Here is a 26,754-nt window from a genome sequence, read left to right as displayed (position 1 = left end):
ATCTAGACCGCCTGCCTAGATGTCTTTTCCTGATTCCGTACATATTAAGGTATTATTTGTAAATTATGCCACTTTGACCTTTGGGATGGTTTGAATGTGCCTTCCAGATTTCCCTTTGCAATCTTATTTCCTATTTTTTCTCCTTTATACAGGCTACTTATAAATTTACCATAGGGATTAGGAGAGGAGTCAGAGGGACCAGACAAAATGCAATTCTTTTTATTTTTTGTAGGGCAGTGGGGCTAGGCGGCTCGGCCAAGGCCACACAGCTAGGTCATTCTGAAGCGCCTGGGGCCGCGTTTGGACGTGGATCCTCCTGCCGCAGGGCCGGGCACCAGGCCCCGCACCACCTGCCGCCCCCGAGGGCTCACTCACACGCAGCTGCAGTGGCCGCAGGGGGCGTGTCCCCGCTCCCACCCGGCGCGGCCGGAGAACACGCCCCCTCCCTCCCCTCCCCCCACGGACGTGCCCAAGCCCGCGCGGCCCGCCGCTTTCCCCGGCCCTCGGGCGCCCCCCGGCGGTGCCGGCCCCGCGTCGCCGCGGCCCGACTGCCGGAGCACGTCATGGAGACGGCCGCGGCGGTTGGCGGCTCCGAGGAGGCTGCCTTGGCGGGGCCCGGCGCGGGGGCGGCGGAGCCCCTGATCCCGCGGGAGGCCGCAGGGGAGGGGCAGCGCGTCGAGGAGTCGGCTGCGGCGGCGCCCTCCTTCCCGGACCCGGAGAACGGCGGCGACTGCGCAGACGGACTCTGGGAGCTGCCGGTGGAGCACGCCTCGAGGAGGCCGGAGTGCGGCCGCTGCAGGTGACCCGGGCGCCGCGCTGTACGGGGCGGGGTCTGCGCAGTCGCGAGGGGAGCATGCTGGGAGGGCGTCGCGCGCACAGCGCCTCCTGCTGAGGGACAGGCGCGGCGCCGCCACGAGGGCGCACTTGGCGCGGGCCCCGCCCTCCCCCGTGCCCCCGCCTCGAGAGAAGAGTTTAGTCCTTGCGTGGGCGGCGGCTTCCCGCGTGCTGCGCCACGGCCTGGCTGCCGCCGCCGCCCGGTATTCCCCAAACCTCTGCCCAGCCCTGGAGTTAGAGCCTCAGCACTTACAGCCCTTATAGCCCTCATAGCCCTCATAGCCCTTATAGCCCTCATAGCCCTCATAGCCCTCATAGCCCTTATAGCCCTCATAGCCCTTATAGCCCTTATAGCCCTTATAGACCTCATAGACCTCATAGACCTCACAGCCCTCATAGACCTTATAGCCCTTATAGCCCTTATGGACCTCATAGCACTTATAGCCCTCATAGACCTTATAGTCCTTATAGCCCTTATAGCCCTCATAGCCCTCATAGCCCTTATAGACCTCATAGCCCTTATAGCCCTTATGGACCTCATAGCACTTATAGCCCTCATAGACCTTATAGTCCTTATAGCCCTTATAGCCCTCATAGCCCTCATAGCCCTCATAGCCCTCATAGCCCTTATAGACCTCATAGACCTCACAGCCCTCATAGACCTTATAGCCCTTATAGCCCTTATGGACCTCATAGCACTTATAGCCCTCATAGACCTTATAGTCCTTATAGCCCTTATAGATCTCATAGCCCTTATAGCCCTCACAGACCTAATAGACCTCATAGACCTCATAGACCTTATAGTCTTTATAGCACTTATAGACCTCATAGCTCTTATAGCCCTCAAAGACCCCGCAGCCCTTATAGCCCTTATAGATCTCATAGACCTTATAGCCCTCATAGACCTTATAGTCCTTACAGCCCTTATGGACCTCATAGCACTTATAGCCCTCATAGACCTTATAGACCTCTCATAGCCCTTATAACCCTCATAGACCTCCTAGCCCTCCTAGACCTCACAGACCTCATAGCCCTCATAGACCTCACAGACCTCATAGCCCTCATAGACCTCATAGACCTCATAGCCCTCATAGACCTTTATAGCCCTCATAGACCTCATAGCCCTCATAGACCTTATAGCCCTTATAGTCCTTATAGCCCTCATAGATCTCATAGCCCTTATAGCCCTCACAGACCTAATAGACCTCATAGCTCTTATAGACCTCATAGCCCTTATAGACCTCACAGACCTCACAGACCTTATAGTCCTTATAGCCCTCATAGACCTTATAGCCCTCACAGACTTCATAGACCTTATAGTCCTCTCATAGCCCTTATAACCCTCATAGACCTCATAGCCCTCAGAGACCTCATAGCCCTCATATACCTCACAGCCCTCACAGCCCTCATAGACCTCATAGCCCTTTATAAACCTCACAGACCTAATAGACCTCATAGACCTTATAGTCTTTATAGCACTTATAGACCTCATAGCTCTTATAGCCCTCAAAGACCCCGCAGCCCTTATAGCCCTTATAGATCTCATAGCACTTATAGCCCTCATAGACCTTATAGACCTCTCATAGCCCTTATAACCCTCATAGACCTCCTAGCCCTCCTAGACCTCACAGACCTCATAACCCTCATAGACCTCATAGACCTCATAGACCTCATAGCCCTTATAGACCTCATAGGCCTTATAGCCCTCATAGACCTCACAGACCTTATAGACCTCATAGCCCTCATAGACCTCATAGCACTTATAGCCCTCATAGACCTTATAGACCTCTCATAGCCCTTATAACCCTCATAGACCTCCTAGCCCTCCTAGACCTCACAGACCTCATAACCCTCATAGACCTCATAGACCTCATAGACCTCATAGCCCTTATAGACCTCATAGGTCTTATAGCCCTCATAGACCTCACAGACCTTATAGACCTCATAGCCCTCATAGACCTTATGGACCTTCTAGTGCTCATAGACCTTATAGACCTCATAGACCTCATAGCCCTTATAGCCCTTATAGCTCTTATAGCCCTTATAGACCTCATAGACCTCATAGACCTTATAGCCCTCATAGAAATTATAGCCCTCATAGCCCTCATAGACCTTATAGCCCTCATAGCCCTTAAAGACCTCATAGACCTCATACCTTTTAGACCTTATAAACCTTATATCCCTTATAGCTCTTATAGATCTCATAGACCTCATAGACCTTATAGACCTCATAACTTGAGGGCATCCCAGAGTCCAGCAGACCCCTCATTCAGCAGACCATGACTGGAGCCCGAAGTAGCTTAAGCAAGCTGCCCAGTCACACAGTTAAGGACACTCCTCGGGCTCTGGCTCCACCACCCTATGCTTCTCCTGCAGCCTTATCCTGGGGAAGAAGCCTTTTCTGTGTGAGAGCGCGGAGCCAGGAGAGTTGCTTTTCCATTTTGCTGATGCTAGACACAGATTAGAATACAGGATGTTCCAAAAAATCCCTTAGAGGTGTTTTAAACCCGTTTGTGACACATTGAGTTAGTCAGGAATTGACTGGATCCATTCAATCTAGTCTTTCAGCAGAACTGCTATTACTTGAGGACTCTCCTCCTAGCCTGTCTGGAAAGATGATATAAATCTAATGATATCCGTTTGGAGATGACGAAATTGGAGCACAGAGTGACTAAAGGATTTGTGGATTTTTAATTCAACCAATAACAGGCAGAGTTATAAACAGGGATTTTGACATGTCAGTCTCATTTAAGATGGAGGCACTGACGTCGGAGCTGCCAAGGACATTGTTCTGAGAGTAGCATCTTTCCATTAGCTTAATAGTCATTACAAGCCATCCTTAAAACCATCAAACTGCAACAAAACTTCTGGCAGTGTTCAAAAGATAAAGGTCCCATTAACCCATAGATCTGGCAAAATGAACTCTTTCTTTTTTTTTCAAAGCCATTAAGGAAGTAATATTAAATATCTGAGATGGGATTTGAACTCAGGTCCTCCTGACTCCAGGGCCACTGCTCTATTGATTACACCACCTAGTTGCATGTCTTTAAAAATAAGTTCTAGGGGCGGCTAGGTGGCATAGTGGATAAAGCACCGTCCTTGGAGTCAGGAGTACCTGGGTTAAAATCCGGTCTCAGACACTTAATAATTACCTAGCTGTGTGGCCTTGGGCAAGCCACTTAACCCCATTTGCCTTGCCAAAAACCTAAAAAAAAAAAGTTCTAGAATGATCACTGAAAGAATTAAGGGAAGGTGCCCTATCCACTGTGCCACCTAGTTGCCCCTTTTTGAGTGTATTTTTAAAAAAAGTATTTCAAAATATTAATTATACTTTAAATTATTTATAATATGATCTTTAATGCCAATAAATTTTATTGTATTCTAACTGTCTGGATATTGTAATTTCCAAGTAGTATATATGGCATGTGCTGTGTATCTGTATTTTTAATTTGCTGTTATATTTAGAAATATGCATATATGCACACATGAATACACATTTAAACAGCATACAAAAATAGTCTGACATGTGTGTATACATGCCTGTATAAAGAACAATAACTTCCCTAGATCCTATCAAAGGACAGATTTGAAGTTTCTCCTCTCTCTCCAGGGTTCTGGTACTCTAAAGGGAGTTTCGGTTGTTTAGTTGCCCTCCATTCCTTTCACCCTATTTACATTTAACTAACAGTAATTAGCTTTTTTTTTTTAGGTACTCCTGGCTCCAGGGCCGGTGCTTTATCCACTGTGCCACCTAGCCACCCCAGTAATTAATTAGCTTTTATAAAAGAATATTTACTTCAAAGATTTTGAAAGAACAAATATACAAACATTTCCCCTCCTTCCTTAAACCTGAGGGCCACAATCTACCCCAGTCTCTGAGGAAGGAAAAGGGATTAGATTTTATAGTTTGGTTCATTTCATGAGTAACATAGTCCCACTAAGTTCTAAATCCAGACCCCCACCTTGGGCTTGAGTCCCAGGTACTCTGACTTCTCTAGTCTTCTCTGTTGGATTACTTTTTTCTTTTTTCTTAGGTTTTTGCAAGGCAAATGGGGTTAAGTGGCTTGCCCAAAGCCACACAGCTAGGTCATTATGAGGTGTCTGAGGCTGGATTTGAACTCAGGACCTCCTGACTGACTCCAGGGCCAGTGCTCTATCCACTGCCCCACCTAGCTGCCCCAGTTTGATGGGTTTAAGGAGAGCTTGTAATGACTATTAAGCTAATAGAAAGATACTTCTCCCAGGAGTAGAGAATGACATCTCTCAGATGAATGTTCTTGGTCGCTCCCACATCAGTGCCTCCATCCTAAGTGAGACTGACATGTGTCAAAATCCCTGTTTATAAATCTGCCTGTTATTGGTTGAATTAAAATCGACAAATCCTTTAGTCACTCTGTGCTCCAATTTCATCATCTCCAAATTGACATAATTAGATTTATATCATCTTTCCAGACAGGCTACTAGAAGAGTACTTTATAAGCTGCAAAGTGATCGATATAGACGAACTATTATTGTTACTATTATGCAGGGTGATTTGGCAGTCAGGAAGACCAGGGTTCAAGTGTGATCTATGATACTGATTGTCACTTAATATCTCACTCCCCTAAGACAACTAGAAGAGTATAAATTGCAGTAAAAATGCTCACCTTCTTTGGTAGATTGAGTTTCCTCACTTAGGACTTTAGTACTCTAATGACATCACAGGTTTCATCCCTATTATTAGGAAAAAAAAGAATGTAGTGGGAAAAGTCCAGGACATGGAATTAGATGACTCAAGTTAAAATCCTAGTTCTTCAATTTATTAGCCAGTATGACCCAGGCAAGTCACTTTAATTCTCTGAGTCTTCAGCTGTAAAGTGAAGATTTTTGAATTAGATAACTTTTAAGTTTTCTCACAGCTTTTTGAACATAATTTCTTTTACACCTGGATTAGTACTGAGGAAATATTCTTGATTGGTAGGTCAAGGATCAGCAAGGTATTTGACAAACCTTAACCCTAGAAACAGGCAAGCTGCATGCAAAAAGATAAGGAGGATAATGACCATAATTACTACAAATTAACCCGACCTGCATCTGTTCTGTGGTCCTGATATTCCTGGTGTTGCTTATCATCACCACTTTATATTGGAAGACCTATTATAGACTTCCCTAAACAGCAGTAATTCCTTGGGAGATCTAGGACCCATTATTCTAGCAAGGGGAGGCAAAGACTAGGATTTACTGTCTATATTCTTCATTTTCAGTCACTTTAGTCCTTTAGAGGACTATAACATTTTTTGCATTCTCTCTCTCTGTCTCTGTCTCTCTCTTTTCCTTCCTTCCTTCCTTCCTTCCTTCCTTCCTTCCTTCCTTCCTTCCTTCCTTCCTTCCTTCCTTCCTTCCTTCCACTTTCTATCTGTTTTATTTTCTTTTTTTGTATGTACTACATTCTTCTTTCAGTATTACCCATGTCAGGCTTTTCGTATCACTAGAGTCAAGGTGGTCCATTAATAGCCCTAAGACCATTTAAGTGTTGGATGGTCCTCTTGAAAACCTTTAGGATCCTACTACCAAAGTGTGGGATGAGGTATGAAGCAGGGTATGGTAGAAGCAATATAAATACAGCTCCTGCCACTTCGGCCTGGGCTTCCTCTTGTTGTTTGGTCATTCAATCATGTCCAACACTTCATGGTCCCTGAACCAGAGCATGCTACTGAATGGAACTGGAAGAAATAGCAATAAGCCAGTTTGGACTAATACAATTTGATATAATCCAATCTCAAACGAGGTCTTCACTGAAGCAAAGAAATCCTTTTAATCCCTCTGTAATTGATACGCTATTAGTTTTCATTGCAAGATAGTCAAAATGTCTATTATAGAACATCACTTAAGAAAGCCTGTTTCTTGTGCATACTCTCATTGAACATTCATATATAGATGAGTCTTGTAAAGATTTTTTAATAGATAAGAAGTTAAATATATGTCAATAGTTATTGTTATTCTCTTGGTAGACCTATTTTTGGTATGAATATATCTATTATTTTTTCCCATGCCTTTGGTATCTTTCCCTTTATCAGATACCTTGCAAATTGATCCCATAGTGCATTCAAAATTGTGTACCCTGAAACAAATATTTCCTCTAGCTACACCTAGTGTAATACATTTATCCCCTCCCCATATTTGTTCTCTTTAGTGACATTTTACCTTTCCTGTCAACACATCTAGGATTGTGATTTTTAACATCCAAGGTATGGTCAAAAAGTCAACAACCAACTACTCCCAGCCATTGTGCTAAAGCACCAAAAATACAAATCTAAGCAAAAAGATAGTCCCTGCCCTCATGGATCTTATGATTTAATGGGGAGAGAAGGAAGCTGGAGAATTAGGAGTAGAGCAAGGAAAGGAGTGTAGACATGGCTAGCCTGGGTACTTTTTTTTCTTTCCATATTTTTTTTAATTGCATGCAGAGAGAATTTTCAGCATTACATCTTTTTGTAAGCTTTTGAGTTCCACATTTTTCCTACCTCCTTCTCTTTCCTCTCTCCTCCCCATGACACTGAGAAATCTGATGTAAGTTATACATGTACAGTCATGTTTAACATATTCACATATTAGTCATGTTGTGAAAGAAGAATCAGAACTAAAAGGGGGGAAAAGCTATAAGATATATATATATATATATATATATATATATATGATATAAGATAAAGAAAAAACAAGTTTTAAAAAGTGAAAATAGTATGCTTTGGTCTGCGTTCAGATTCCACAGTTTTTTGGCTGGATGTGGATAGAATTTTCTATCACAAGTATTAGAATTGTTCTTGGTCACCGAACTGCAGAGAGAAGCTAAGCTAGATACTTTCTTAAAATGAGGCATCCAAGAGGAAGGCAAGGCAAGTATTCTTTAAACTCTTAGTATGTTCCAAACATTGTGCTAAGACCTTGGGATACAAATACAAAGAATCCTTACATTCCAGGAATTTACATTCTAAGGGCTAAGATAACACACAAGAGGGAGTTGCAAAATTGAGGTGTAGAGAGCTGGAACATGAAGGTACAAGCTTGGGGGCAGGTTCTTGAAGTTGGGAAATACCAGAAGCCAACTAGGAGAGGGGTGAAGATTGACATTCCCAAAATGGTGGCCCCAAGGGGAACTCATCAATGGGAAAAAGGAATCCTGTGGCAGAGGGATAGGATGAGGAGACCTCATGTGCTGAGGAAAGGTCCAGAGTAAGACAGGGAGATTTTGAAGTCCAGTATGGACTGAGGTTGGTCAACCTGATCAATCAGAGGAAAGGTAGCGAATGAAGTTGGAGTGATCTTCCTAGATGAGAAAGTGATTCTACTATCCTTGATAACCATTATTAAAAAAATCTTTTCATATCTTTTCCATTTTTCTTTGTTCTATTTTTTGGCTCTTAAATACCCTTGGACTGACTGTCTTTAGTTGAATTTTTCCCAAGCTGTCTTTAAATTGTTTATACCCTCCATTGCTTTTCTATACTTTATCAGTCTATTGTAGTGAATCAGCAAGCAGGTCACTAGGGATACAAATGCAAAAAGCCAGAGATGGGAAGTGAGTCATGGGTGAGGAAGAGAGAGGACAATTTGACTGTGCCATAGAGTATTTGTGGGGAAGAAATGTCCAGTGAGCCTCAAAAAGTTTATTGGAGCCAGGTTGTCTAATCCAGAGTTAATAGGAAAGTTGAATGGGAAAGTCACATGGTCAAATCTGCACTTAAGGAAAATTGTTTGGTGATAATGCATGAGAAACTAGGGGCAGGGAGGCCAATCAGGAAGTTGTGGAATAACCTAAGTAAGAAGGGATGAACTAAAGTGGTAGCTGTGTGAGTGGAGAGAAGTCAGATTTGAGAAACATAATCATCTCCTCACTGTGTTGCTTGCCACCCCACCTCCTTAAATACTTCCACCCCCTCACCCTCTCATCTCTTTTCCATTGTAATCTGGAACTCTGTCCTTGGGTCTTCCTGGCTTTGATAAGTGAGTTCCATCATATCTTCCTAAGAGCTATTTCTCAGCTTCTCCTCATTATGTTTCCATATCCTCATTTCTCTTGCCCTAAAACTTTGAACGAAACATGTTTCTAGATAATCTGACTCTAATAGTGAGTGTTTGCCTTTTCTTGCTGGGAGTCATTCTGTAGCCATTTTCATATCATACCTCCTTGCCTGTATCCTCTCCCCTTTTGCCTTTCTAGCCCTATGTTTGCAGGGGAGAGGCTGACAGAATGTAAATTTATTGAGGTCAGAGATCATCTTGCATATTTCTGTGGCTGAATCAGAGTAAATATATTTTTGTTTATCTTTAATCAAGAACAAGTCTAATCCCTCTTCCACATAATTGCTCTTCAAATATTTGAAAATAGTCAACCATATTTCCTTTTTAGTTATCTTTTCTTCATGCTAAAACATCACCATTTCTTCAAATTGGTCAGTGCCCTTCACTATCCCAGGTACTCTTCTCTGAATATTCTCCAATATGCTTCCTAAAATGAGAGTCCCAAAATGTCAAAATAGTCTTCATAGGGCAGGAGTACCCCCTTTCTAGTCCCAGCTTTGTGGTCAGATCTGCAGACTGCGGATTGTCTCTTTTTCTTTCTCCCTGTGCAGCATCAGGTCCCATTTTTGTCCTCCCACTGCAAAGTTTTGGGAAACTTTTTTTCTGGTCAGTCCTCTGTTCCACTGATCTCTATTTCTTTTTGTTGACTTCAGTTTGAAGAAAATGAATCACAGAGCATTTTCCTTTGACTTCCTAATCACTACTTGTTCTGATGCTCTTTCTAAGTCTTTTGGTAAAGGGAGGACTGGGCTATACTGTTTCTTTTAGCTACACCTTCTTTGTCTGGTTTCTGGTTTCAGTATTTGAAAGGTTTCAGAAGCTGAAGCCATTGGGAAGAGAATTTTCCTTGGCAGTTTCTTCTGCCTCTTACATTCTTAGAGCTAATACATTGTGTAAATATTCACTTTCTCTTTATGTTGTTGCTATTAAAAAATCATTTGAACAATTAACATTGGTTTTGTGTAAGGGTTTGAGATTCAAAGGGGAGAGAAAGCTATGAGGAAAGAGGTTTCTCCAGTTTTCATAAGCCAGGTTTGGAATGTAGAGCTAATTAATCAATTACTGAGAATTTTGGATTAAAATTTTTTTTTTGAGTTAATTGTTATTTCTACCTGCTAGATTGCCTTTAAATCTGGTGAGAGAGTAAGTTAACAAACTAGCAGTCGGTAGAGGGGTTAGGATTAGCCATGTTTATATTTAAGAGCAGCAGAAATAACAGCCTCCGTCCTACTAAAATGTAAATAATGGTGTATGTGTGTGCATGTGTGTGTGCACGTAATCTTCATGGGACTGCGTCATGTGGGTAAAGCTACATTAGAAAGGACATTTGCTAATAAGTAAACTGAAAGAATATCCTAGAATAACATTAGCTACCATTTCTATACCACTTTAACATTTGCAACTACTTTATGAACATTAACTCATTTTAGCCTTATAGTTTCTCTGTGATATAAGTATTACAGACATTGTCACTATTTTATAGATGAAGATGTTGAGCCTCTGAGAATCAGTTACTTCTGAGAGTTAAAATGACTTGCTCATGGTTCCCTCTTGAAAGGAAGGAAAAAAATCTGTCTTCAATTATTTGAATGACTATTAAGTGGAAGATGATAACATAAAACGATAAGCTGTAAAGGAAAACGTGCTTCAGCCAAAAGACAGAACTAGGGAATGATGGGTAGGAATTATAAAGAAGTAAATTTAGTCTTGAGGTAAGAATAAGCTTCTAAATAATTAGATCCATCTAAACATGGAATGACCTAATGCTCAAGAATATTTTTGAGGGAATTCTTGTGCTGATTAGATCCTGTGTTTTCAAGTTACTTTGCAACTCTGAGATTCCATGATTCCTGTGAACTTGAATTCTGGTTTTATAAAATCTTTCTAGCTTTACTATGATAAATTTATCTTGAAAAAATGAGATTTCCCTTTAAAAAAATTTAGCTTTTGTACTATAATGAGGAAGACTAACATCTGTACCTAAATACAGATGACTTAAATTACAGGTTTGTACAGTCCTATTGAACATATCAGTTACTTATATAGAAATATACCTAAATATATATGTTATTGTTTTGTGAACTGATGTTAAGATATATTTTTCAAAGTTTGTTATTCTGAATAAGTAAGCTAGTTTAAGAAAAATTTAAATGTATGTAGATATTTAAATTTAAATGTATACCAATATAAATACAGAAAACCCTGTATTTCTATCCTTTTGCAGTGCTTTTTAAACATTTCCTACATATTCATTTTATATAACTTAGCAATTATATAGCACTTTAAAATAGCACCTTTTAAATTATTCCTTACAAGTTCCCTATTAAGAAGGTAAGAAATTAACTCTAAACTATCCATTTTATGTGGAATGAGAAGGTAAGAAATCAACTCCAAACTATCCATTTTAGGGAATTTTTAATGCCAGATCAATTTCTTAATTTGATTGATATTTTTGAGCAGCCTTTCCCTGCCAGTAATTGCTATGTGATCAGGATAGGCAACTATTTCACTACTGTTTTTCATCCTTTATATTTAGAAATACTACTGTCTTCTTTATTAATGCAGGTTAAAGTTAGCTAAATTTTAAATAAATTATGAAGAAAAGTATTTAATTTTAAATCTCTAATTGACCTTGAGATGAATAAAATCCAGTATATTTTGACCTCTCATACTTGGAAGTTGTAATGTTCTATCTGTGGATAGAAATCATATAAGCATTTACAAATCCTGTGTCTTATATAGTAGGTATAAATCTAAATAACCAATCAATGCCCATTGAGTAAGTGCCTATTCTGTGCTAGGTACTGTGCTATGTACTTGGGATACAAATACAATAAGTGAAACAAATCCTTATTCTTGTATATCTATCGCCTAAGGTGTTTGACAAGCAAGTAATTTTTTTTCTGGTCCTGTTTTCTCTCTTTCTTTCTTTCTTTCTTTCTTTCTTTCTTTCTTTCTTTCTTTCTTTCTTTCTCTTTCTTTCTTTCTTTCTTTCTTTCTGTTTTTTTTTTTTTAGTTTTTTTTTGCAAGGCAATGGGGTTAAGTGGCTTGCCCAAGGCCACACAGCTAGGTAATTATTAAGTGTCTGAGGCTGGATTTGAACCCAGGTACTCCTGACTCCAAGTCCGGTGCTTTATCCATGGCGCCACCTATCTGCCCCATGGTCCTGTTTTCTTTTTAACAATGTTTCAAATATCTCTTTTATTGAACATTTACATATATATATTTTTTTCCCCCATTATTTTTTAAGCTTAGGTTTGCAGGATATGTCACCTTGGGTAGTGTCTTAAACTCCTTTGCTTTTCAGCACACTGTGATTTTTGGTGGGTACAGAAATAGTCTTGTGTTTTTCAGATTTCCTTTCCTTTATTTTAGAAGGTCTTTCTCCTGGTCATTTATACAATTTGCTATTTGTTATTGGCAATATTAAGTTTAACATTAGAAGTTGATAGCATGGAATTTATTTTCTGTGTGAGCAATTTTCTTGAATTGTTTCTTGCATTATAGTGTACAGATTTTTTGACTTGTCACGTTCTTACTTATGTTGCCATATCTTATCTTACATTGAGATTAACATGTTTTATTTTTATGGAAATCATGGATTCTTTTAAAGTTACTACTTTTTGCTTCTTTTCTTCCAGGTTGTCATTCACTTCTATGTATAATTATTCTCTTTTGTTTCTTCGGTGAGACTTGCACCATGGATTTAAGTTTTTCTATTCTGTCAATTATTTCTGTCATTCAGTCCATAGATTCCGCTTTCACAATTCTTATTTGTCTTTTAAACTATTCAGGAATATTTTGCTGTGATTTCATGTTCTATTAGTAATCTACAGCATACTCTGCATCACCTGGTGTTGATCTATTTTCCTTTGTTTTGCATATTTATTCATAAATATTTAAACCCTTTAAGCTGATCTAGAGGTCACTTTCTCTTCTGATGTTACTATCTTCCCTGTTGATTTATCTACATGTGCTCAATTATTTGACTTCTTCCTGAGATGTTTGACAAATTCAGTCATTTTTCTCTTTATTTTCCCCTGTTGCTCAGTTTGTGTGATTCATGTATCACAGACTTCAGTCTCTGCCTTCGAAGTTCTTCTAGGGGAACAGAACTAACCCCATATGAATGCTGAGCTCTTTCCTCAGTAGACTGCAACACAGAAACAAACATGAATCCCACTCCCCTCTGTTTCTCATTTTTCTTACTGAGTTGTTTTTTGCCTTCTCTGTTGTTAGTTCTTTGACTTGTTAAAAAAATAAAATTTTCACTCTGGAACAACTATCTCCTTTTTTTCACTGTCTTTTTTTCTCCTGTCTTCCACTTGAGAACAGAATTTTTTTAAAACAAATGATCAAGGAATTTTCTGCATCGATCATGTCAAAGAATGTCTTATTCTGTAATCTTGGTGCTTCACCTCTGTTTTGTTGGTTAGCATCTTTTTTTTTAAGTCCTTTCAATTTCAATGCTGGTCCTTATACTGATTAGATTTTCTAATAAAATTTTAATGTATAAGAGGAAGCATGGTGTTCATACAGAGGTTCTAGAAAGTGTAATCTAGATTCTGAGAGGTTAAAACTATTTTCATTGTGATTCTAATATATTTTAATTTCTAAAATGGTATCAATAGACAACGATCCATTAAACAATGCCTTTGTCCTTAATATGTTTTGGGTGTGTAAAGACAACAAAAAAATTGGGAAAATTGGTGAAGTGGACATGACCATAAAGCCATAAGTATTTCTGGAACTTATCTGTGTGACCCACATAGAATAATATGGTAGTTAAAAAGCATAAAGTTCTTGATAGACACAAAACAAAAATAAAGTCTTCTAGTCATTGGTGTGATAGTAATCAAAGATAGGAGCTTTCCCTCTTATAACTTCAAATAAATTGAGGTTTGGTGTCATTACTTCCATTTCCCTTTTTGACACAGCCTCTATGGCTGTAAAAGACTCATCAGCTACTGCTGTCATAGAAAGCTATACTGTATATTTAATAAATACATTTATTGAACAAAGTAATTTGAAAAAATATGAAAATTTTCCCCTAATCTTACTTCCCTCCCCCCGTCCCCTACAGAAGGCAATTTGCCAATCTTTTAAAAATAAATTAGTTTAATTATAGATTAGTAGTAAATATTGAATTGCCTCTTTCTCATTTTTAAAAATTTTAAGGCAGTGCCCAAGGTCACACAGCTAGGCAATTATTAAGTGTCTGAGGTCGGATTTGAACTCAGGTCCTCCTGACTCCAGGGCCGGTGCTCTATCCACTGATCCTCACGCCATTAAAAATAAAGTCTTAAATTTTGAATTTCTCTTTTGTGTATTTATTTTATAAGGAAGATTTCTTTAGAAACTAATAGGATTCCCCCCCCCCCCCAATTTCAAGATTGGAGAATTTGTAATTAGTACAGCATCTTAATGTTCTTTGTGTGTTTGTGTGTGTGTGTGTGTGTGTGTGTGTGTTTTAAATTAATTTTTATTAAAGATATTATTTGAGTTTTACAATTTTCCCACAGTCTTGCTTCCCTCCCCCCATCCCACCATGGAAAGCACTCTGTAAGTCTTTACTTTGTTTTCATGTTGTACCTTGATCCAAATTGGGTGTGATGAGAGAGAAATCATATCCTTAATGAAGAGAAGAGAAGTCTAAGTAACAAGATCAGACAATAAGATATCTGTTTTTCCTAAATTAAAGGGAATAGTCCTTGCACTTTGTTCAAACTCCACAGCTCCTTATCTGGATACAGGTGGCACTCTCCTTTGCAGACAGCCCAAAATTGTTCCCGATTGTTGCCCTGATGGAATGAGCAAGTCCTTCAAGGTTGAACATCACTCCCATGTTGCTGTTAGGGTATACAGTGTTTTTCTGGTTCTGCTCATCTCACTCAGCATCAGTCCATGCAAATCCCTCCAGGCTTCCCTGAAATCCCATCCCTCCTGGTTTCTAATAGAACAGTAGTGTTCCTATGACATACATATACCACAGTTTGCTAAGCCATTCCCCAATTGAAGGACATTTACTCGATTTCCAATTCTTTGCCACCACAAACAGGGCTGCTATGAATATATTTGTACAAGTGATGTTTTTACCCTTTTTTATCATCTCTTCAGGGTATAGACCAAGTAGTGGTATTTCTGGGTCAAAGGGTATGCACATTTTTGTTGCCCTTTGGGCATAGTTCCAAATAGCTCTCCAGAAGGGTTGGATGAGTTCACAGCTCCACCAACAGTGTAATAGTGTCCCAGATTTCCCACAACCCTTCCAACAATGATCATTATCCTTCCTGGTCATATTGGCCAATCTGAGAGGTGTGAGGTAGTACCTCAGAGAAACTTTAATTTGCATTTCTCTAATAATTAATGATTTAGAGCATTTTTTTCATATGGCTATGGATTACTTTGATCTCCTAATCTGTAAATTGCCTTTGCATATCCTTTGACCATTTGTCAATTGGGGAATAGCTTTTTGTTTTAAAAATATGATTCAGTTCTCTGTATATTTTAGAAATAAGTCCTTTGTCAGAATTATTAGTTGTAAAGATTGTTTCCCAATTTACTACATTTCTTTTGATCTTGGTTACAGTGGTTTTATCTGTGCAAAAGCTTTTTAATTTAATGTAATTGAAATCATCTAGTTGGTTTTTGGTGGTGTTCTCCAACTCTTCCTTAGTCATAAACTGTTCCCCTTTCCATAGATCGGACAGGTAGACTAGTTCTTGATCTTCTAATTTGCTTATAGTATTGTTTTTTGTCTATGTCCTGTAACCATTTGGATTTTATCTTGGTAAAGGGTGTGAGGTGTTGGTCTAATCTAAGTTTCTTCCATACTAACTTCCAATTATCCCAGCAGTTTTTATCAAAGAGGGAGTTTTTATCCCAATGGCTGGACTCTTTGGGTTTATCAAACAGCAGATCACTGTAATCATCTCCTGCTTTTACACCTAGTCTATTCCACTGGTCCACTACTATATTTCTTAGCCAGTATCAAACAGTTTTTATGACTGATGCTTTATAATATAATTTTAGATTGGTAGGGCTAAGCCACCTTCTTTTTTTCATTAAGCTCCTGGCAATTCTTGACTTTTTATTTTTCCATATGAATTTACTTAACAATTTTTTCTAACTTGTTAAAGTAATTTTTTGGAATTTTGATTGGTAGGGCACTAAACAGATAGTTTAGTTTTGGTAGAATTGTCATTTTTATTATATTAGCTCTACCTATCCATGAGCAGTTGATATTTGCCCAGTTATTTAAATATGATTTAATTTATGTGAGAAATGTTTTATAATTGTTTTCAAAAAGATTCTGAGTCTGTCTTGGCAAATAGACTCCCAAGTATTTTATATTGTCTGAGGTTACTTTGAATGGGATTTCTCTTTCTAGCTCTTCCTGCTGTTTCTGCTAGACATATCTAGAAAAGTTGAGGATTTATGAGGGTTTATTTTATAACCTGCAACTTTGCTAAAATTGCTAATTGTTTCCAGTAGTTTTTTGGATGATTTCTTGAGATTCTCTAGGTAGACCATCATGTCATCTGCAAAGAGTGAGAGTTTTGTCTCTTCCTTCCCAATTCTAATTCCTTCAATTTCTTTTTCTTCTCTAATTGCTGATGCTTACATTTCTAATACAATATTCAATAGTAGTGGTGATAATGGGCACCCTTGTTTCACCCCTGATCTTACTGGGAATGCCTCTAGCCTCTCCCCATTGAATATAATGCTTGTTGATGGTTTCAGATAGATACTGCTAATTATTTTAAGGAACAGTCCATTTATTCCTACATTCTCTAGAAATTAATAGAAATTAATTAATAGAAATGGATGCTGTATTTTGTCAAAAACTTTTTCAGCATCTATTGATATGATCATATGATTTCTGATAGGTTTGTTATTGATATAATTGAGTATACTAACAGTTTTCCTAATATTGAACCAACCCTGCATTCCTGGAATAAATCCTACTTGATCATAATGTATTATCCTAGTGATGACTTGTTGTAATTGTTTTGCTAAGATTTTATTTAGGATTTTTGCATCTATATTCATCAGGGAAATAGGTCTATAATTTTCTTTCTCTGTTTTAACTCTTCCTGGTTTAGGTAACAGTACCATATTGGTTTCATAGAAAGAGTTAGGCAGAGTTCCATCTTTCCCTATTTTTCCAATGAGTTTATATAGGATTGGAACCAATTGTTCCTTAAATGTTTGGTAGAATTCACTTGTGAATCCATCAGGCCCTGGAGATTTTTTTTTTAGGGAGTTCAATAATAGCTTGTTGAATTTCTTTTTCTGAGATAGGGTTGTTTAGGTATTTAATCTCTTTTTATCTTAACCTGGGAACTTATATTTTTGTAAATATTCATCCATTTCACTTAGCTTATCAAATTTATTGGCATAGAGTTGGGCAAAATAATTTTGAATTATTACTTTAATTTCCTCCTCATTGGTGGTGAGTTCACCTTTTTCATTTATGATACTAGCAATTTGGTTTTCTTCTTTCTTTTTTTTAATCAAATTGACCAGAGGTTTATCAATTTCATTGTTTTTTTTCATAATACCAACTTTTGGTTTTATTTATTAATTCAATAGTTTTTTTGCTTTCAATTTTATTAATTTCTCCTTTAAATTTTAGAATTTCTAATTTGGTGTTTAATTGGGGATTTTTGATTTGTTCTTTCTCTAATCTTTTTAGTTGCATGTTTAGTTCATTGATTTCTTCTTTCTCCAATTTATTCATGTAAGCATTTAGAGCTATAATATAGCCCCTGAGAGTCGCCTTGAATGAATCCCATAGGTTTTGGTATGTTGTTTCATTATTATCATTATCTAGGATAAAATGGTTAATTCTTTCTATAATTTATTTTTTGGTCCACTCATTTTTTAAAATGAGGTTATTCACTTTCCAATTTGTTCTGGGTCTATATCTCCTTGGCCCAGTATTGCATTATAACTTTTATTGCATTGTGATCTGAGAAAGATGTATTCACTATTTCTGCCTTTCTGCAGTTGATCATTAGGTTTTTATGTCCTAGTACATGGTCAATTTTTGTATAAGTTCCATGTACTGCAGAGAAAAAGGTATGTTCCTTTCTGTCCCCATTCAGTTTCCTCCATAAGTCTACCATATCTAATTTTTCTAACAATCTATTTACCTCCTTAACTTCTTTCTTGTTTATTTTTTGATTTGATTTATCTAGATCTGATAGCGGGAGGTTGAGGTCTCCCACTAGTAGAGTTTTGCTGTCTATTGTCTATGTCTTCCTGTATTTCTTTTAGCTTCTCCTCTAAGAATTTGGGTGCTGTCCCACTGGGTGCATATATATTCAATATTGACATGACTTTATTGTCTATGGTACCTTTTAGGAGGATAAAGTTTTCTTCCTTATCTCTTTTAATGCTATCTATTTTTGCTGCTGCTTTGTCTGAGATAAGGATTGCTGCCCCTGCTTTTTTTTACTTCAGCTGAAGCAAAATATATTTTGCTCCAACCTTTTACCTTTACTCTATGTGTATTTCTCTGCTTCAAATGAGTTTCTTGTAAGCAGCATATTATAGGATTCTGGTTTTTAATCCACTCTACTATTTGCTTATGTTTTAAGGGAGAGTTCATCCCATTCTCATTCAAGGTTATGATTACTAATTTTTTATTGCCCTCTGTGCGGTCTTTCCTCTCTTTGTGTTTTTCCCCCTTCCCCCCTTTATCCATATTCCCCAGTATTTTGTTTCTGAATACCACCCCCTTCAGTGTGTTTGCCCTCCTATATCACACCCTCCCCTTTCTTTTCCCCTTTCCCTTTTTCCCTTTTCCCTTCTCTTCCTTTTGTTATTTCCCCCTTTTTCCCCCACTCCCCTTCCCTTTTTACATCCCCCTTCCCCTTTTCTCCTTTTAATACTTGAAAGGTTAGATGTTTTATAAGTTAACTGAGTATGTGCAGGTTGATTTTAAGCCAAGTCTGATGAGAAGAAGATTCAGGTGTTTCTCCTCTTCTCCCTTCTTCCCCTCTATTACCATAGGTTTTTTGTACCTCTTAGTGTAATGAGATTTACCCCATTCAGTTCCCTCCCTCCTCCAGTCTTTTTCCTGTCCCCCTTTTTAAGGAGGTAGTGTTTTTTTAGATCATTCTATCTAAGTCATAGAAAATTCTGAGTGTCTGTCCCTGTTCAGTATATTCTATCGAATAGAGTCAAAATTCCTGAGTTATTAGAGTCTTTCTTCCAAGTGGGGTTAAAGCCAGTTACATCCCAGTAGATAGCAGTCTCATGGATAGGTCATGAATGTCCATCATTTCTGGCTAGGTGTATTCTCTCTGTTAGAGTTACAATTCTCAAGATTTATGAGAATTTTTTCCCCCCATGCTGGGATATATCCAGTTTCAACTTACTGGATTGCATTTCTTTTACTGCCCCCCCCCCCCCTTTTTTACCTTTTCCTGTGTCTCTTGAACCTCCTGTTTGATGTCCACATTTTCTTTTTAGCTCTGGTCCTTTCATCAGAAATTTTTGGAATTCTTCCATTTCGTTAAATGTCCATCTTTTTCCCTGGGAGAGAACGCTCAGCTTTGCAGGAAAGTAGATTCTTGGCTGCTTTCCAAGCTCCCTTGCTCTTCAAAATATCTCATTACAGGACCTTCGATCCCTTAATGTTGATGCAGCCAGGTCCTGCGTGATCCTTTCTGTGGTTCCTTGATATTTATATTGTTTCTTTCTGGCTGCTTGCAGGATTTTCTCTTTTATCTGATAGTTCTGGTGTTTGGCCACAACATTCCTTGGTGTTTTCATTTTAGGATCTTTTTCTGGTGGGGATTGATGTACTCTTTCAATAACTACTTTGCCTTCCGATTACATGATATCAGGGCAGTTTTCCCATCACTAGATCCTGTAATATTAAGTCCAGGCTTTTTTTTATCTTCAGTGTTTTCAGGAAGTGCTATAATTTTCAGGTTGCCCCTCCTTGATCTGTTCTCAAGGTCAGTGGTTGTTGTTGATGAGATATTTTACATTTGCTTCTATTTTTTGATTTTGTTTAACTGACTCTTGCTGTCTCATGGAGTCATTAGTTTCTGTAGACTCCATTCTTTTTTTGGGGGGGAGGAGTTTTCTTCATTAACCTTTTGCAACTCCTTTTGGTCAGTTGTACTTTTGAAAGAGCTTTCCATTTTACTAAATGAGGTTTTGAGAGAATTAATTTCTTTTTGCATTTGCTCATTTGAGGATCTGAGAGAATGATTCTCATTTTGTATTGGTCCAATTGATCATCTGAGAGATTTATTCTTCTTTTGTATTTGTCCAATTGTACTTTCTAAGGTTTTGTTTTCTTGTTGCAAGGTATTAATTGTCTCTCCCAGATTTTTAAGCTCCTTCCTTATTTCTTCAAGGAAGTCTTTCTGTGCTGGAGACCAGATTGTATTCTCCTCAGAGGTTTCAGGTCTCTCTGAGTTAGGGTCTTTCCCTTCCAAGAATTTTTCTATGGATCCACCTTTATGCTGACCCTTCTTCATTTTGCTAAGACCTTGAGTTGGGGGAGGGGATGGTTCACCGGGGCTTGGGATCACTAAAGGCTTTACTCACTGAGTGCGGTTTCTCTGGCTGGCCAGTAGGTGGTGTTGGTTGCTTTCTCTGGAGTGTCTGTGACCTTGACTGAGGCCTTCTCCCTTTGCTTGAAGGGAAGGGTTGGAACTATTGAATTCTTTTGCCTTCAATCAATGGTGGGCTTTACCCTGGCCTGAGGTCATTCCTCAGCTGGGCTTGTCCTTCTGCTCACACACCTGGGCATGAGGCAGAAGTAGTTTGCATTTGTTTGTTTGGGAGGAGGTCTGAGTTATAATGGGACCAGAGGAGCCCAGGATGGTGTCCGCAGCTCTCCTGCACCAGAACTCTCCCCCGCCCCGTCCCCAAGCTCCAGGGGGACAGCACCAACACCAGCACCTCTGCTTCCCTGCCGACCCAAGCCCCTGTCGTCCAGCCCCACCGCTGATCCAGCAAGTCCGGCTCTCGGGCCCTCAGACTCCCGCCTCCAACTCAGCTGTTAATCTGGCTGATTGGGGCTGATCCTCCCTCTGAGCCCAGACTCATCTGCCCGAATTTGGCCAAAGCTGCTGCCAGAGAAAAATCCTGAGGTAGATGTTCTTTCTCCTGGCTTTTCTTTCTGGGTTTTATGGGTCAGATTTCTTTTAAGAGGTTTGTTTCATGTTATAGATGGGGAAGAGATCAGGAGACTTTAGAACTGTGCCTGTCTTCTCTCTGCCATCTTGGCCGGAAGTCCATCTTAATGTTCTTCATATATTTTCTCATAGCTCCTAGTTTGTATCTAATTATTGACTTTAAATGACAGTGTTTAAATATGTCATTGCATTTGATCGCATGGATTTGTAAAACTCAAACAAGATTTAATGTTATTTGATTTTAATAATATTATTATTTCTAAGAAGGAGGGGATCAATCCTTCCTTGAACATTTAATAGCATTGTGTTTCTACAATTGACCTATGAAAAGGATCCCAAATACTATATAATATCAGCTTAATCCATCAAATAATACTGTCAAGATTGTGATGATGATAATAATGATAATAATAGCTAACATTTATAAAGTGTCCCAGGTACTGGTCTAAGTTCTTGATAAATATTATCTCATTCAATCATCACAATAATCTTGGGATTTAGGTGCTATTATTATCCCCATTTTACAGGAAACAGGCTACTTAACTACCTTGTCAAGGGTCATCAGCTAGTGAGTACCTGAGACCATATTTGAACTTAGGTCTTCCTAACTCTAGGTTCAGTGCTCTATCCACTTAAACTGTCTGGCTATTAAAAAGTAATTTGTTACAATCTTTAACAAGTTTCTGGATTTAAAATTCTTTTCTTATTAAACAGTGATCATTTCATAATTCCTCTTCTTTTAACCATTGGAATCATTTGTTTTTCAATGTTGTTTCCTTAGCATTCAGTACTAAAAAGAAATGGTTTCTGAAACAAGAACAGAGTTAGATTCTTGATGTTAGAATTCAGAGCACCTTGTAGGTTTTCTTACTTATGTAAGTAATGCTTAAACATTATAGCAAAGACTCTGAACTAATGATAGGACTTAGATTATTTCATAATTTACTTTTGAATAAGTAGAAAAATATTCTTTAATTTTACAATTTAGACACTTCTGAAATACTTAGTATTTTATTCTGTGCTGCTAGTTGCAAGTGAATGCATTTTGTTTAAGATAATTAAAGAAACCTATTAAAATAAATGAAAGGGAGTAACTATACCGAAATAAAGTAAGTTAACTTTAGCAAGGAAAGAAACTGGTATAAAAACTGGTATAAAAGCTGATATAAAAAGTTAAAACCTGAATGATTTCTTGGCAGACTCTTCCAAAATGGACCTTCTTAACACATTCTTAACAAATTTGGAATTAGCTATTCTTTTTTTTTCTTTTTTTTTTCTTTTTTGCAAGGCAAATGGCATTAAGTGGCTTGCCCAAGGCCACACAGCTAGGTAATTATTAGGTGTCTGAGACCATATTTGAACCCAGGTACTCCTGACTCCAAGGCCAGTGCTTTATTCACTACAGCACCTAGCTTCCCCTGGAATTAGCTATTCTTTTAAAATTTTTTTTAAAGATTTCATTTATTTTGAGGTTTACATTTTTTCCGTTAATCTTACTTCCCTCCCCCCCACCCCCCACAGAAGGCAATTTGCCAGTCCTTACATTGTTTCCATGGTATACACCGATCCAAATTGAATGTGGTGAGAGAGAAATCATATCCTTAAGGAAGAAACATAAAGTATATGAGATAGCAAGATCAGACAATAAGATATCAGTTTTTTTTCCCTAAATTAAAGATAATAGCCCTTGGTCTTTGTTCAAACTCCACAGTTCTTTCTCTGGACACAGATGGTATTCTCCATTGCAGACAGCCCCAAATTGTCCCTGATTGTTGCACTGATGGAATGAGTGAGTCCATCAAAGTTGGTCATCACTCCCATGTTGCTGTTAGGGTGTAGAGTGTTTTTCTGGCTCTGCTCATCTCACTCAGCATCAGTTCATGCAAATCCCTCCAGGCTTCTAACAGAACAATAGTGTTCCATGACATACATATACCAGTTTGCTAAGCCATTCCCCATCTGAAGCACATTTACTTTATTTCCAATTCTTTGCCACCACAAACAGGGCTGCTATGAATGTACAAATGGTATTTTTATCCAGTAGTGGTATTGCTGGATCAAAGGGTATGCACAGTTTTGTTGCCCTTTGGGCATAGTTCCAGACTGCTGTCCAGAAAGGTTGGATGAGTTCACAGCTCCACCAACAGTGTAATAGTGTCCCAGATTTCCCACAACCCTTCCAACAATGATTATTGTCCTTTCTGGCCAGTATGAGAGGTGTGAGGTGGTACCCCAGAGATGCTTTAATTTGTGGAATTAGCTATTCTTCATGAATTTTTTCATCTTAAACAATTATTTTCTCTGCTCTATCTTTATTTTAGTAGGAAGGGGTCCTTGGGAAGGAATAGTTTTGTTTTTCATTTCCAGATTAAAGATTTGTAACTAGTCACTTTGTCTTGTATGTCTTATATTGTTATTGTTCAGTTTTTTTAGCCTTGTCCAACTTTTTGTGACCCCATTTGGGGTTTTCTTGGCAGAGATACTAGAATTGTTTTCTATTTACAGATGAGGAAACTGACACAGATAAGGTTAAGTCATTTGCTCAGGGTCATAGAACTAGTAAGTGTCTGAGGTCACATTTGATTTAATGTCTGGTACTCTATACACTGTGCCTTCAAGCTGCCACATTTTATGTAACTTTTCCATAACTCCTATTTCAGTTACCTACATTTAGATATAATATTGAAGAAATGCAGACCGAGTTCTTGTTTAGAACAAACATATTCTTTAAGTAGATGAAAATTATAAACTTATATATTTGAAGTCTCACTACTTTCTTTACTTAGACTATAGAGTTTTGGACAATTGCTAATTTTCTTGGTTCATTAGAGCTAAGCATGCGATTGGTTGAAAATGCTTCTGTTTTATGACATGATCCTCAAACCTGGAAAGGATTAAGGTTTATACACAGTGAGGTAGAAGGGGAAATTTATATACATATTTATATTCATTTGTATTCCAAATTCCTGAAGAATGCTGGAATATCTTCTTTATATAAGAAGCATCATAAATTAAGTTAAATTCTAGTTCTCAGTCTTATTTATTCATTTGCTCTTGAAGACTTGTATTATTCATTCCATTTTCTTTAACAGAAAGATCCAGATTGTTCAAAATAATTTTGGCAGGGAGGATGAAACTTATTATTGTTCAATCTTTTTCAGTTGTGTCTGGCTCTTTATGATCACATTTGGGGTTTTTATGGCAAAGATATTGTGGAATTGGAAATACCGGGCAGAAAGCTAATAGTTAACTTGTCAGATTTTTCTTCCTACAAAGCCCATGTTGTGAAACTTAAGGGAATGTTATATTTTTCTGAGAATTTTGAAAAAGATTATTTTGTATCCCTCTATACTACCCTTGGGCAGAAAGAGACTATCTCACCTTCTTGTGTCTGATCAAAAACTTTCCTACATCACATATTCTGTCTTCTGTAATCATTTTCCTATGCCTTATGTCAAAGTTATCATGCCTCAGATGTGAACCAGAATCATCTGGGCCACTGAGGCACACAAACAATGTGATAGCAATGTTATCCATATAATGAGCAAACCATCTTTGACTATTTCCGATTTGATTCCCTAAAACACACTTGTGCAGAAAACACCATTCCTAAACCTTCCTCAGTCCCTTCTTGTTTAAAGTTAGAACTATCTGTTATACCACTCCTCATCTTGATTGGAGAGGGGGAGATTTGGAATACACTGGAATACCCTGAATCTAAAGTTTCCTCACAGTCATGAACCAACTATCTAGGAGGAGGGTTGCCTGGTTAAGGATGTGGCATACCTGGGGTATCAAGTCAGGGGTGTCCCAAAGCAGGGCTTGATATTTAGTGAGCCTACCACTGCTGGAGAGCCAGTGATGACCTTTGACTTCCAGAATGTTTTGGACTCTGTCGAGGGTAGGGACTTCCAAAGACTGGCCTAAAGTAAGACTAGAGACTTCCTCTCTCAAGACTGTGATGGCCTCTACAGCCTGGAAGTAGTAGGGCAAACTGGAGGCATCCAAATCTACCTGTTTTGAAACATCAGTTTTGGGTCAGCTCCTACAGATAGTGTTAGAACTCTCAAGACTTGACCATGCCTCTCATCAACATATGGAGTGCAATGTTTTTCTAAGTTAGGTAGAGGAGGTTGGAGGTGGAAGTTAATTTTGCTTTCAGTGTTTTAAAAGCTGTTGCCTGATCATGGCCCACTTTCTATGCAATATTTCCATTTCATCAGTATGAGAGTGCTTTACCTTTTCCTTCTGTTAATTGTACAGATAAGGAACTGAGGAACTAGTGTCTGATACAAGATTTGAATTTAGGAAGATAAATCTAATTCCTGTGCCACCCAGCTAATCGATTGTTGTGGTTTGTCTTTCATTCTCTAAGAGGACCAGGGGCATCAGAAAGGTGATGTGAACGAATTGCAAGGAAATTGATTTTGTGAGGCAGAGCTGTGCAGTCATCAGCCTCACTCTCTCCTCCACATCATCTCACTCTAATGACGAGATATAGTCCTGGCTGACTAGAAATGATTCCAGATGGAGTGGGAGACTGGGCTTTTTAAAGTTAAGGTCATTCTCAGGTTTCAGGTAGTCTGAGACAATTCAGTGATTTAAGAATAGGTAAGAAATGAGGCAAAAGATGACCTAATGCCTACTAAAAGAAAAAAAAAATCATACTGGGAGGGGGAAGACCCTGAGGCTTTCTGTCCAGAATAGAAACACACACACTGACCAAATGAGGCTTAGACTGGCATCTGTGGTTGTGGTCAATCAGTGAGAGCCAGAGTGATTTGGGTTTAAAGCATAGTTAGGTAGTTCCATTTGAATCCTAATGGCTTTAACAAGACCTGGTTTTCCAGTGCTGTATAATTTCAAGAAATCATAAATGAAATTACATGGGGAAAAACCATTAATTGTCCCAGTTTTTTTAAAATTATAGAATAAATAAGTAGGGAAAAGAAAAAATCTAATCCCACAAACTCAGAGATTATTTTATGAGGTTTCAGTGATCAAAATTTATTTTCCTTTGGGCAGAGCATCCACAGGCAAAGGTAATTCCCTATGTGGGTGGAGAGGAGGGAGAGAGGGAGGCAAGAAAGAAGGAAGGAAGAAAGGGAAAAGTAAATATTGCCTGATTGGAATTGGCAGGTTGGATCCCCAATGGGGCAGCTGCTACTGCTTCTAGATGGAGGGAGGACAGCACTTTGAGGACATAATATATGCAGATAAAAAACTTTTTTATATGTCGTTGTTCAGTTAAGTCCGACTCTTCATGATCCCATTTGGAGTTTTCTTGGCAAAGATACTGGAATTATTTGCCATTTCCTTTTCCAGAGTGTTGTCCCCATTTTACAGGTGAGGAAATGAGGCCAATAAGTGTTAAATGACTTGCTCAGGCTCACACAGCTAGTAAGAGGCTAGATTTTAACTGGGGTCTATCCTATCTCCAGGCTCATTGTTCTATCCATCATTCCATTTAATTACCTATTTTATATGTAATGCCACTCATTCACAGCTTTCCCACTCCAACTCCCTTGTACCCCACTAGGCACTCACTCTTTTACTTTTTGAGTCTCATTTCTCTTTGACACTGCAATAAACATGGAAGGTAGGTTTTTCTCAAAGGAAGGGTGGCTTTTATGATTCACTTTCTTAGGGTCTAAGAGGTAACCTTTATGACTGACTTTTCCTACTAACACTATAT

General features: G+C 38.6%; 1 protein-coding gene across 1 annotated transcript in view; it reads left to right on the top strand.

The window, feature by feature from the left end:
• Positions 1-470: 470 nt before the first annotated feature.
• The window catches only part of DTWD2 (DTW domain containing 2), a 152,847-nt gene continuing 126,563 nt past the window's right edge, over positions 471-26,754 (top strand). The window contains exon 1 of the mRNA XM_074202062.1: positions 471-799. Coding sequence (XP_074058163.1) covers positions 564-799 — 236 coding nt within the window. The 5' untranslated portion in view covers positions 471-563. The remainder of the gene's footprint in view (positions 800-26,754) is intronic.

Source organism: Macrotis lagotis, chromosome X (assembly GCF_037893015.1).
Source record: "Macrotis lagotis isolate mMagLag1 chromosome X, bilby.v1.9.chrom.fasta, whole genome shotgun sequence".
Classification (NCBI taxonomy): Eukaryota; Metazoa; Chordata; class Mammalia; order Peramelemorphia; family Peramelidae; genus Macrotis; species Macrotis lagotis.
The sequence above is the reverse complement of the archived record's forward strand: the minus strand, read 5'-3'. Positions and strand labels throughout refer to the sequence as shown.